The sequence below is a fragment of the Notechis scutatus genome, chromosome 1 (genome assembly GCF_049901735.1).
Source record: "Notechis scutatus isolate UNSWTSFEM ecotype Mainland chromosome 1, rNotScu1.2, whole genome shotgun sequence".
NCBI classification, from domain to species: Eukaryota; Metazoa; Chordata; class Lepidosauria; order Squamata; family Elapidae; genus Notechis; species Notechis scutatus.
This window is the reverse complement of record NC_142009.1, coordinates 214602187-214615469: the sequence shown is the minus strand read 5'-3', so window position 1 is coordinate 214615469 and position 13283 is coordinate 214602187. Positions and strand designations below refer to the sequence as shown.

General features: G+C 36.3%; 1 protein-coding gene across 1 annotated transcript in view; it reads right to left on the bottom strand.

The window, feature by feature from the left end:
• The window catches only part of CFAP221 (cilia and flagella associated protein 221), a 37931-nt gene that overhangs the window by 14144 nt on the left and 10504 nt on the right, over positions 1-13283 (bottom strand). The window contains exons 7-14 of the mRNA XM_087950177.1: positions 11737-11836; positions 10454-10613; positions 8065-8197; positions 7865-7976; positions 7138-7246; positions 5963-6050; positions 3633-3722; positions 1586-1681 (exon numbers count right to left, since the gene is read on the bottom strand). Coding sequence (XP_087806303.1) covers positions 1586-1681; positions 3633-3722; positions 5963-6050; positions 7138-7246; positions 7865-7976; positions 8065-8197; positions 10454-10613; positions 11737-11836 — 888 coding nt within the window. The remainder of the gene's footprint in view (positions 1-1585; positions 1682-3632; positions 3723-5962; positions 6051-7137; positions 7247-7864; positions 7977-8064; positions 8198-10453; positions 10614-11736; positions 11837-13283) is intronic.

The window sequence follows — 13283 nt, the reverse complement described above, 5'->3', positions numbered from 1 at the left end:
TGGCACACTAATTAAAAAACAAAACAAAACTAAGGCACAATAGATAAACACTGAGATACCATAAGGATATGTGTTTGAGACAACAAGTCAAAACACTGTTTTTAATGTCCAAGTCCAAGAATGGATACAAACTTTTTGGAAATAGGTCAAAAACTGCAAAGTGTTCCTGAAATGATGTAAAATAACTGAAAAATGAAAGATGATCATCAATTCATTAATTACTCAGAATTTGTTGCTACAACTCCCAGAATCTCCAGTAATCCTGGTATTTCGCTGTGAAGGCTATGACTGTGCAAGCTGCAGGTCTGAAATATCTGGAAAGTACCCATATAATGGGGAATAATAGACTAAACACATTGGGAGTAAATAGATGGCATAGCTAAGCTTATCCTAACTGTAATTGAATGCCAAGATTTCTAAAAATAAACTTCCAAAATTATAGGAAGAAAATGATTAAGGGAGAATAAAACTTTGCATAGTAAATATTTTGATTTGGGTTACTATACAATTACTAGTCATAATTTGTCAAATTAAACATGGTACTCAGCCAGCTAACCTTCATAACCATGATATCTAGACTGAGTCAATTAAAAAGCAGAAAGTGCATGGGGAAGTTTTTATTATAGTCACTTATTTATTTATTTGGGGAAATTAACTATCTTGTGTTAATTTTGCCAAATAGTTACCTCAAAAGGTAGCACTGTATTGAAGAGTCAACATAACAATGGCAATAGCAGATTAAAAGCAAACTAGTTAATAGCATGAATTTATTAAAATATAATTTGATCAGCAGAAGAGTACAACCAGTGTGGGGAAAAGAAATATGTCTCATTATAATCTGGAATTGAATTACTTTAATTTTTTAGTTCTTAGATAATAGGATATTTTCTTTGATACTGAATATTATTATAGTTGTGCATCTGAAGAATTGCAGAGAATACATGGAGTGCCCAAACAGGATTAACTAAACTCAGATTATATATTTTAAATTATTTTAATTTAGCAGAGCATTTACTGATTGAAAATTGAGACACATTTTTTCTAAACTTGGAAGATTTATTAGTCAACAGATATCTAAAAAATTTAGAGCCAAGTGCTGCAAATGTTAAAGGTTATAATAGCTTTATGATATATATTGGAATTCCTTCATTTTAATGCTCAGAGTTTTTGATTTTAATTAGAACTTTGCACACTGAAGCAAAATATGAAGTGTGGCATTTTTATATGGAAAAATAAAACACTAGAGTATTTATACGATCCTATTATATGTACTCAGGAAAAACAGGCCAATAGAATTCCACAGAGTTTACTCCTAAGCAGATAACAAATATAGACCTAACTCCTCCGCTTCAACTAAATGGAAAGTTTTTCTGGGCTGAAGATATACACATATGTGCATGCACATACAGACTGTGAATCTACAACAGCTCCAATAAGTACAATTTTAAAAAGTGCTCATCTCTTAGGCAAATTCATCAGGTACCATGTATCTATAGGATCAGAAAAAGGCTGTGCAAATGAATAAATATATCTGCAACTGGCATCTGCACGTGTGTATTTACCTGCAGCAATTTTGTTTCAGTACCTTTCGTGCAGCTTGTTGGAATCGCTGCTGAATTCTATGCTTGTGATACCAAGGATTATTAAGCAGAAGGTCAAAAGTAGGCTGAAACTGGGGACGCTATTGGCAGACAAGAAAAGAAAGTTGCAGCCATAAGTGTTCAGAGTTTGGAATTTTAAGCAATGATACTACAGAATTAATGCTATTACATCTAATTTAATGGAAGATTACATCTCAGCAATCCTCAGCAATCCTGAACTTTGTATTTCCCTTGATATCCAAAGTGGTAAGCAGTAAATGTACAAAAGAAGGGGTGAATCCTGAAGCTTGAACCAGTTCCTTAAGAAGTGCCTGTTGATAAGTACAAGTAGATCTTGGCTTACAACCATTAGTGACTGTCTGAAGTGAACAACAAGCGCTGAAAAAAATTGGTGTGACCGTTTTTCACATTTATGACTGTTGGTAGCATCCCCACTGTCACATGATCAAAATGCTTGGCAACTGGCATGTATTTATGACAGTTGCAGTGTCCAAGGGTCATGTGATGCCCTTTTGCAACCTTCTGACAAGCAAAGTCAATGGGGAAGCTTAACCTTGCTACGAACTTAACAGCAGTGATTCACTTAATAATCATGGCAAGAAGGTCATAAAATGGGGTAAAAGTCACTTAAATGTCTTGCTTAGCAATGGAAATTTTGGGCTCGAACGTGGCTATAAGTCAAGGACTACTTGTAAATGGGTTTATCTTTGAAGTTCTAAACTCTGCTTGTGCTGTCCAGACAGTTTAGAGTTAATGGGATTTGGGATAGTTAGTTAGGAATTGAGAGCTGTCCCCTTAAGGGAATGCATCATGGTAAATGTAGTTAAGGTATCTCGGAAATGTCGTACATGTCATGTGGTCACATCTGTAACCCTGATTGGTCACTGAATTGACCCTTGGTGGGTTGGGGGAGGTTTCTTCACTCTTGCCTGAACACAGCCTCATGGTGGCAGCTCTACCCCGATTCTACGACTATGGGATGAAATATGGGATAGAAAGATTACTATCATTTACACCAGGGATCCCCAACCTTTTCGACGCCGCGGCCCGGTTCCGGCATCAGCTGGGCGCCGCTGACCCGGTACAGCGTCAACTGGGCGCCGCCATCTTTTGAAAAAGCGCTGGTGGCGTCACGAAGCGCGTCAAAAGATGGCGGCGCCAGCACTCGGTGAGCTTTTCGGTAGAAATGGCTTTCTACCGGAAAAGCTCACGAGCAAGCGCCGCCATCTTTTGATGGCGCTTCCGGTGAGCTTTCTACCCGAAAAGCTCACTGGAAGCACTTTTTACCAAAAAGATGGCGGCGCCCAGCAACCAGTGGCCCGGTAAGGCTTGTTCATGACCTGGTACCGGTCCGCAGACCGGCGGTTGGGGACCCCTGATTTACACTACGATTTCAACTATGCAAAGAATTGGACATCAGATGCATCTTGACATAACTGTGAGTTACCTTAAGGATACCTAATATAACCCAATAAAATAAACTTTGTATGGAAGAATTTGTAGAGTTATTCTATCTGTCTTTATATTCAGCAAGTGAACCAAAAGACAGAATACTGCTTTCTTCAACCTGCTTCCTCCAGACGTTTTAAGATTCAGCTCTCTTGAATTTGGCCAGGTTAGGTGGGGATTACGGTGAGTTAAAAATCCAGCCCATCTAGAGGCAGGTGGCTAGGGAAGTTTATTAAAAGTAAAATTAAAGAATTTCATTTTTTAAAAAAAAACCTAATCTAAATCATAATCAAAAGTTTACGATGATAACGTAATTTCTTTTTTCTTTTTACCAACTTCACATGAAACATAGGAGGATCCTGCTAAACCTGTTATCTTCCACCTGATCCCTGTGCAATACTAATCTAATTCTCACTTGTGCAGCTCCAAACATCTGGACTTCTCTGCCAGTTAATATTCTGACAAGAGGGCCTGACAATGGAAATAAACCTTTACTTTAATTTTAAAAATTAAAAATTTTAATTTTAAAGTAGAATCCCATCTACTTTTAAAACCTTTTAACCCATTTTAACAAAGCCATACCTCACTGATGTGTCGGATGATACGCTTCAGAGAGATTTCAATATGCTTTCTTTCAAACTCCTTCTCCAGAATGGGGTCTCTTCTTTTAATCTAGTTTGGACCATAAATGAATGAATGAATAAAACACATCAATCAAAAACACTGTGTTTAGTAATACGAGCATGCCAAATATATGTATCTTATCCACATGGTTGCTATTACATCTACACACAAACCACTGTGAATGTAGAACAGGAATAAACCTGCCAGATGATTTAGACTACAGCTCCAACACTTTTTTTTTTTTGCCTTTATCATATTGGTTGGAACCAGAAGATATTGAAATCTAAAACCTCTGGACAGTCCAAGTCTCTTAATTCCCATGACAGAATAGGGTTGTTTTCAGACACTACGCTCCAAATATTGTAGAATCATGGCTTTCCTCCAAAAGTGAAAATTTAATTGTAACATTATAATTCCCAGGAATCTAATGAGATCTACATATGACCCAAAGGTGCTTTTTCAAAAGGCAAATGGACTTTGTCTTTCCTTGAAGGAAAAGCCCTTGAAGAACTGAAGCAGCCTTTTGGATGAGAAGTGAAACGTCTTCAAGGAAAAAAACAAAAGTCCAGTTGCCTTTTGAAAAAGGGATAACCGTGACCTGGATGACTGAGAATTGTCCAAAGACATTTATATATGACTCTTCTTCTCTTTAAGCTATCTCAAAATGTTTCTTTTCTTCTCAGAACTATTTGAGAAAGTCACTTTTGATCCGTCCTCAACGTTGCATCTCTCGCACCACCCGCCTGGTCCTGTGATCACAATTCAGGCACTGGGCAACTAGCTCGCCTTTACAACGGTTTTCATGTCTTGTGGTCACATGACCATGATCTGTATCTTCCCAGTTAGTTTCCAATAAGCAAAGTCAATTGGGGGAAGTCTGATTTGCTTACTGACCACGTGATTCACTTAACAACCATGGTAAAAAAATGGTGCTAAAATTGACTCTGGTCATGTGATGACTTGCTTTACAACTGCACCAAATGTATAATGGAAATTCCCATCCCAATTGTGGTTCATGATTCGAGGACTACCTGTATCTAACAGAGGTATTGACAAATGAGGGATTTTAATTAGAACCATTCAAAGAAAAATGTGATTGCAGATGATACGTGGATTCCTTAGATCATTTTATACAGCTGAAAGCAATCTTACGTCGAAGATCTTCAACCTATTCAGAATGAAATCCAACTATGTTCAATGGGATTTCCTTCAGAACTGTAAGAATAGGCCTGCATGAATAATAATCAAAGCTCTGCAGCAAGCTACACTTGAAGATGAAAAGATGATTTGGAATCTGCATAGAAGCTCAAATAAGGTCCGCTGATACTTTCTTAAAGGCTGATCATGTTCCATCAAGTTGGTGTTGGCTCTTAGTGAAGCAGCACCTTTTCCTGGTCTTATGCCATCGTAGTCCAACAAAGCCAAGCCATTTTCCACTTTCAGTCTGGATTGCTGCACAGCAATCATTTCAAAGTGCTTGGGAATTATAACACCATCTATTCAGTTCTACATCTGCTGTTCATTAAAAAACATATCTTTCAAAGATAACTGGCTTGGAGTAGAGTTATCTTTTGAGGAAAAATAAATTGAGAGAAGATGTGGGAGACGATGGACCTCAACAGAATTGTATTAAAGAACAGAAATAAAAAGCAAAGGGTTGGAAAGCGGCAGGTCTCCGGTTTCACAGAGGAGCTCATGTTCTTCTATGGGACAGGACATCATCCAAGTGCAATCTGAGATATACAAAATGAAGGACTCCAAAAGAAATAAAGCAGCAGTGCTTTAGATGTTCCCAAAGGGATTGTCCAGCAGACTATCCCCATTTCTCTTCTGCTGCTCATCTTCTCTTTTGACATTGCATGTGAACTCTGGAGTTAGGAAAATAAACCATTTTTTTTAAAAAAGCAAGAGTAAGACATACAAAAGATTATGGCAGCAAGGATGATGCCTGCTTTGTTTCAAGATAAGATCCCATCTTCTTCAGTCTAAAAATTTATTCTATCCTCCTGATATTTCCCAGAATGCATGAAGCCAGGGTCCCAAAGCTGTTTCTTTTCCAAAGGCAACTGTACTATCTTGGTGTTTTCTTGGAAAATGTTTTGTTTCCCATCCAAGAAGCTTTTTCAGTACCTGAAACAAAAGGTTTTCAAAGAAAGCAGCAAATAAATACAGTTGCCTTTTTTTGGGGGGAAAAAACATCTTTGGGACAACCACGACCTGGATTTTTGAGAATCTCCATAGATATATACTGTATAAAGGTAGGAGTTATTTTTATACTCTCTCCTCACCTTGTAAAGTTCTTCTTCTTTCAGTCGATCTTCAAGGATTTGCTTTTGAAGAGTTGGACATATTGGATCTTTACCTAAATGAACTTGCCTATGTTTGAAATTTAAAAGAAAAGAGTGTTAGGGGGGGGGGGAATCAGTTTAGACAAAGCAGTCCTGATCAACCATTCTTCCATCTGAAGAAAAATAAACCTAAAATAAAAATAGCTTTTGAAGATTAGCTGTCCACTGACCTACTCTCACTTCACTACACACACACACACACATGTGTCAAAATAATCAATCATGTACTGTGTTGATGCACATGACTGACAATGAGGCGACAGGATGGATAACAATATTTTAGAGCTGAACATTTTAGAAATCCACTTATTTTAGTAAAAAAAAATGAGGACATGCTTAAATTTGTTCTCCTGAAGTCACATGGTTTTAAAATGTTTCACTTGGCTGACTTATGCTTCATAGGATTTTCATAAATTTACAGCTGGGGGATTTGTAATTAATAATGGACAAGCCAGGTCAAAGATCATAATGGCTAATTCATTATATATGTAAAATCATGGCTTGTTTCAACTCTGGTTGTTAAACATATCAGAATGGCTGGATTCACAGAGCGCAGCAAACTAGAAATCATGGTTTGACAGTCATAAATTAGGTTAACATTATATTTTGCCTGGATTTGTTTTTACATTTTTTAATGTCTTAGAGCATGGATTGTACCCATTGGTGGTTTTGCAGCAATGCTTCTGTTCATATTAAGGAAGAATGACTTGATTGGAATCAATCAATCAATCAAATGATCAAGCAATAGACTTGATTATTTATTATTCCCTCTTATTACTTCTGCTTTTTCACATTATTCTAAAACCTCTATCAAGCCTCTTTATCATCATCCTTGGAAGTATGTGCTACTACACCTAGAGTTATTACAAGGCCACCAATAGATTTAAAATTGTCTCTTCCCACTTTTGTTGGAATCTGCTGCTTACCTACAATGAAACAATTAACCACAATTTTAGTACATGTAACAACTGTAATCAGATACCAACTGAGAAATGATAATTACATAATGTTTATTGCAAAACCTCTTTTATTAATATGCTAAGTGGCAGAATGATTTGATTGGAAGAGTTATTTTAACTTCCTGCCCATTTGGTATAAAGTGTGCCATCACTCACCACTTAAGTTGATTTATTTCCTCTTCTTGTATATCCTGTTTGACTTTTAGTTGAAAAACGGCTTCTTTTATCTGTCGTGTTTTAGTTCCTCCATCACCTTGTCCTAGGACTGCATAACACAGAAATAAAAAACTGTTGATCAGATATTAAAAGGGCAATGAATTACTTGCTACAGGGTAGCATTAAGCATATTTCCCATTATTAAATATCTGAAAGAAGCAGAATTATTGAGAGGTTGCAAGATTTCAAAACACTTTGCTGATATCAGGAGCATCCTAAGATTTTTAATTTAATTATTATTAAATTATTATTAAATACATTTTATATTACTTCCTACATGACTGATACACACACACAGACACACACAGAGACACATGTACACACACACACACACAGACAGACACAATAAATGCTAACATATTATATATATGATAAGTTTGTGGAGCTCTTGGTAAAATAGATTTAAGCTGTATATAAAAGGGCAGGATAAAATCTAATATTAAGTATAATAAGAACACATGTTGGAATTGACAAAAATCACTGTCAATCAATTGCAAAAAGCAGCTTTACTGGAACAGCTTCCATTCTGTGATGAGATCTTTAACACCATCAAACAACATCTCCCTAACTATCTTTGAGAAGGACTTGATTGGTGGATAAAAATGCCAAATCAAGTCTAAATATTTGGCTGATTGTGTGACCAAACAATAATAATAAAAGTTATTACCTTCTCTTAAATGTTTAATCTTCAATTTGCCTGGTTCCTGAATCAAAACTGTTCCCACGGCATAAGGATTTGACAAATCAACAGGGAACCTCAAATTTTTATATTCAATAGTCTACAAAAATAAATAGGTTATGTGAAAATGGCTGTTGAATGTTATTTCTTTCCTTTATAGCAATATTTTATTTTTGTCCATTCTGTACCTGTCCTTTTTGTAGCGGCCTGTTTTTTCTTTCTTTCGGTGATAGTGTTTTCTGTGGCAGGCACAACACTGCTTTTTCAGCAGACTTTGGTATTCTTTGCAAAACTGACTCTTGGTTCTCCAAATCTCCTTTTCTGAAATTGTTGGGGGGGGGGAGTATAGAAATTTTAGGGAGGGAAAACACATTAGCTTTATTATCTGGGTAATGAAATATTGCTCTAGAAAGGTAAAGTTCTAGTTAAGAGAGGATCCCTTGGGAAAACTACATACATGTATTCATAGCACACATGGAACTCAGATCGAATTATGCAGCACAAACGGAGACATTTCCCTTTTCATCATATACATTAAACCGATTCCTGATATTTTTGAGGAAAAAGGGATGTGCTAGAGCAGAAGCGGGGAACGATGGCCCCTTTATGACTTGTGAACTTCAACTCCCAGAATTCCTAAGCCAGCATGTTGGCTCAGGAATTTTGGAGTGAAGTTCCAAGTCAGAATCCTCCCATGCTTGAGTGTAGCACCAGTAGATTTGGGAAATAATGGAATATAGTGGCGTAACCAAAGGGGAGGCCAAAACTGTTCTCCAATTCAGATTTTCATTTGCACCAGAGAGAAAAAATCTTGTAGCAAATACTTCTCCCTTTGAAACACACTTTATAGAGATTCTTGAAATCTGAGGCCAAAATTGGCAAATTGCTTCAATCGCGTGAGATACAATATCACTTCTCCAGACTCAACTGCAATTGAAATACTGGCATATTATTTATTTTAAACTGGCTTGTTTTGTTTATTACTCCAAAACAGTCCATTCTTTAAATGTCTTCAAGGGCAGTTTTCTCCCTGGAGCTCTGAAGGCTTAGATATGATTGAATGTTTCTGGAATTATGTTCTCCTGACTGAAATAGTATGACTTCTTTCCTCACAGACATCATCTTTGCCCTCATCACTCTAATGATCAACTATACCCTCTTGGCACTTATCAATGCTTCCCGCAGCCTGTTTATAAACGGAGTATCAAAACGAGGAGACAGCTAGTTTTATACTGCTTGTCTCCATCGCATGTCATGCTGCATTAGCTAAATAATGAGGGAAGGGAAAAGAAAAGCAAGCTGACTTCTCTTTAGGGAACAGTACAGCTACTTCTCTGTGCAGTTGGGATTGAGGAGAAGTCGTAGCTCCATGGCTTCTTGGAGGAAGAGGAGGAGAGGAATCCAGGAGACAAAGGAGGCTGGCCTTCTCAACAATGTGAAAGCTATTTCACAATTTTGGAGGAGGTACTCTCATCATAGTGTTTCCTCTGGTGTTGGAGGGGAGTTGATTAACTTGTGTTAATCATCTTGAGTTAATCAGTTTAGTTTCTGAAGACAACTGGAATCCATAACACAGCAGGGATTTGCAAAGGCCAATATTAGTGAGTCCCTTGGAGGTGGAAAGGGTCCATGACTAGTGAACCATTTTATAATGACCTCATTCCATTTGTATCTTTTTACAGGTAGTCCTCGACTTAGGATCACAATTGAGGCCAGAATTTATGTTGCTAAGTGAGAAATTTGTTAAGTGAGTTTTGTCCCATTTTACAACTCTTCTCGCCACATTTCTTAAGTGAATCAATTCAGTTGTTAAATTAGTAACATGGTTATTAAGTGAATCTAGCTTCCCCATTGACTTTCCTTGTCAGAAGGATGCAAAAGGTGATTACATGACCCAGGAACACTGCAACTGTCATAAATCTGAACCAGTTGTCAAGCATTTGAATGTAAATCACGTGACTATGGAGATGCAAAATGGTCGTAAGTGTGAAAATTTGTCATAAGTCATTTTGTTCAGTGCTGTTGTAACTTTGAACGGTCACTAAACAAACTACGTCAAGAACTACCTGTATATTAAGTGATTCTGCTGCTGGCATGCTGTCTTGCATCTTACAACTCAAATGAAAACTTTTCACCTAAATTTCCCCTCCAGCCATTGCTCTCCATGGACAATTGTTTTGTGAAATGATTCACAGTTTTGCTACTTTCCTCTACTAGCCTAAGTGACAGGAAACATGGTTGAACAATGTTATATTTTCACTGGTCCAGAAAGGATAAAGAGGCAGGAGAATTCACCAACCAAGACTCTTGGTAAACATGGTCTGGCCAAACTATCATTGAGGCAAGCACCTACAAATTGCAGTGCAGAAAAAGTGTTTAACCAAGACTAATATTTTACAGTACATCAATTTCAATGGAAGATAAATATAATTAACATCTTCAATATGATACATTTTGGGGAATTTGATCTACTCAGTTGATATAGGTTTTTTTTTTAAAAGATAACCCTCAATTGCAAATATTATCTAATGAAGATCTTTGATAACTAATATTCAAAACACTATGAGCTTAACATACATTAAATTTAGGTGTGGGGTAGATGTTCCCGTGAACGTACAAGTGTAAGGTTTTGAGTTAAACTGCGAAATCCACAGCTGGATTTTTATTTGGGCTGTCCCATATTCAAAAGGTGCAAATGTAACCATCACCTCTGCTTTCCCACTGGCTGGAATTATTCCTGTAAGGAACAAACAAAATGTTATGTTGGAGTTAATTAACTTATTCTAAAAGTCTGCAATTATCTTCCTGTCTACATACATATACTCTATGCGTGTGTGTGCATGTTTTTCCAGATGCTGCAAGAGAGGAAATATTTTGATTGGCTGATTGGAAAATGAAATATTGCTAGGCAAAGCAATTTTCAAGTACTTGGATTGCTTTCTAAATAAGATTAAGATGTCCTCCTTCTGAACCTTTGTACATATGTACATTGACTGTTCCTGCTGGCCCAATGTACCAAAGGATGATTTTGGAATAAAAATAATTTGGAACTAAAGGATTTTTGAATTCAAAAGCCTCTTGTTTCCCTGGAAAGACTTGGATCAAGTTTCCCAATATTCAATTTAGAGCTAGTATAATAAAGTTTATTTAATTAGTTAGTTTTCACATTTCTGAACTGCCCATCTCCTTCAGATCATTCTGCTGTTTTGAATTGGTGGGGAGGGTCTATATCCTAAAAATTAGAGGCGCTGCACTGAAAAGTCCAATAAAAATATTTCTGCCTGTGTGAGTTGGTGGGTTTCAAAAGTTTTGAGTACATTTTTTCCCTCCTTGAATTTCAATTAGGATTGCTTTCTAAGAAGTTCATGACATGGCTTTCCTAATCTATCCTTCTTCAAATCCTTCCCATTATTTTTCCTATTGTTCATTCCAATGCCTGGACACAATGATGAGAGGATTTAAAATCAACATAAAGTGTTTTGATTACAAAAGGACAGTTTTGGTTAGCTTTACAAAAAGAGGGTCTGTGAACCATTCCGATGAGATTGGCATCCAAGGCAGGCTAAGTTTTGGGAAGACTGTCTGTATTTCAAAGGCCTATTTGCTTGAGCAAATGTCCCCATTATCAAGGCAGAGTAGGAAGTAAGTATATACACGGTAAATTGATTTGCTTTTGGTGTATAAATGAGAACCTATGGATAGGATCACATAACATGCTAAGTCAAAATCAACAGAACTTGGGAGGACTTAAGGTGATGCATGAGATCTGGGAGATAGCCATTTAAGGTTCATTCATTCATTCATATTATTATTTAAAATTCCTAACATTCATGAAACACGGCTTCCCTTTCAGAACTTACCTGACATAGGTTGTACAGTAAAGGCTTTGTGGGATTGAAGGTACTCAATCTGAAACTCAAAATCTATGGGGCAGCTGCACTGCAGTGGGATCACATAGGGCTTACTGAAAAAGGAGAACAGGACCAAATAGCAAATAATTATATTCAAATTTTTAATATTATCATTCCAGCAGTAGAATGGCATAAAATATGCTGATATGATGGCATGAAACCCAGAACTTGTAAACAGGAGAGCAGTTTTCAAAATAATGCCTGTTCTAATTTAAATGATCTGCACCCAAATTTTATTTAAAAGTATTTCATATAGTTACTGGAGAACGAGCTATATGAATATGCTGCCCTAATCAAGCAACTATATTAGATAAGTTATGATTTCATATTTTATGAAAGTTGGCAGTCTCATATTAATAATTGAAAACAGATATGCATTTACCTCTGTATGTATGTAATTTATTTTAGTAAGGTTTGAGCTTTTGCATTATGAATTCATATAAAGGAAAGAGCAGTTTCCTGTTTTCGCAAGTAAAAATTAGACCTCACTTGATTTTAATTTAAATATTCTTCCTTTTTCAAAATTAACAAGTAAAGTTTCACTGCTGTAATTTATTTATTTATATTTCATATTTCTATGCCACACATCTCCCTGAAAGCCTGCTGAATTCAGTGAGGCTTACTTCTTTAATAGGTCTGCAATACTGCACTACTTGTTATGATTTTAAAACATGCAACCTCACAGACTTTGTTCTATTTGGAAAATACAGCAAAGTCTATGAAACTACACATTTTTAATTCAGTAAATTTAATTCCGTAAACTAATCTGGAAAAAAAAATCATTAATGGCTGTGGCTGGAAGATTACAATTCTTCACTTCCATTAATGGGATTCTTCAAGTGGAACGACATGAATAATAAGAACGAATTCTGATTACAGAAATAACTTTGCTGGAAAGTTGTTTTTCTATAGCATTGGAAACTAGATTTCTTTACCAAAAAAGGGTAGAATTGCGGAAAACTAAATCTATAACTTGACTCTTACTTGTAATACATACTGCATATAATGTATCATATTTATAAAGCCTCGTTTAAAAATTACTATGATTGTATGCATGAGTTCATTTCTTGTTTAGGACAGCAGTCTAAATCAATAAAGAAGCTTTACTCCAAACCTCAGTATGGAATGTAAGGGTGAAGTACTGAATGTAATTCTGCATGACCCTCTAGTCTAGGCGGGCATCAGGCAATGGAGCTTCAGGGAATGGACTTCCTCCATAAAATCCAGTGCTATTATATATATATTCAATTTGTACCTTCTTGAGTATCTAGTAATTTTTTCCCAAATTTACTTTTATGTGCAGATAGCAATTCTTGCTACACTATCATTTAGGGGGGGAATCTGAATATTCTCCATTTAAGTATATTTCATTCCACACACTCCAATATAAATAAACTGTCTCACTTGAATCCTGTCTAGCCGATTACAACGGAATGCAGTTTACATACAGTACTTCCTTATAACAATTCTGTCTGTCTTTCTTGTTTGTGTGAATA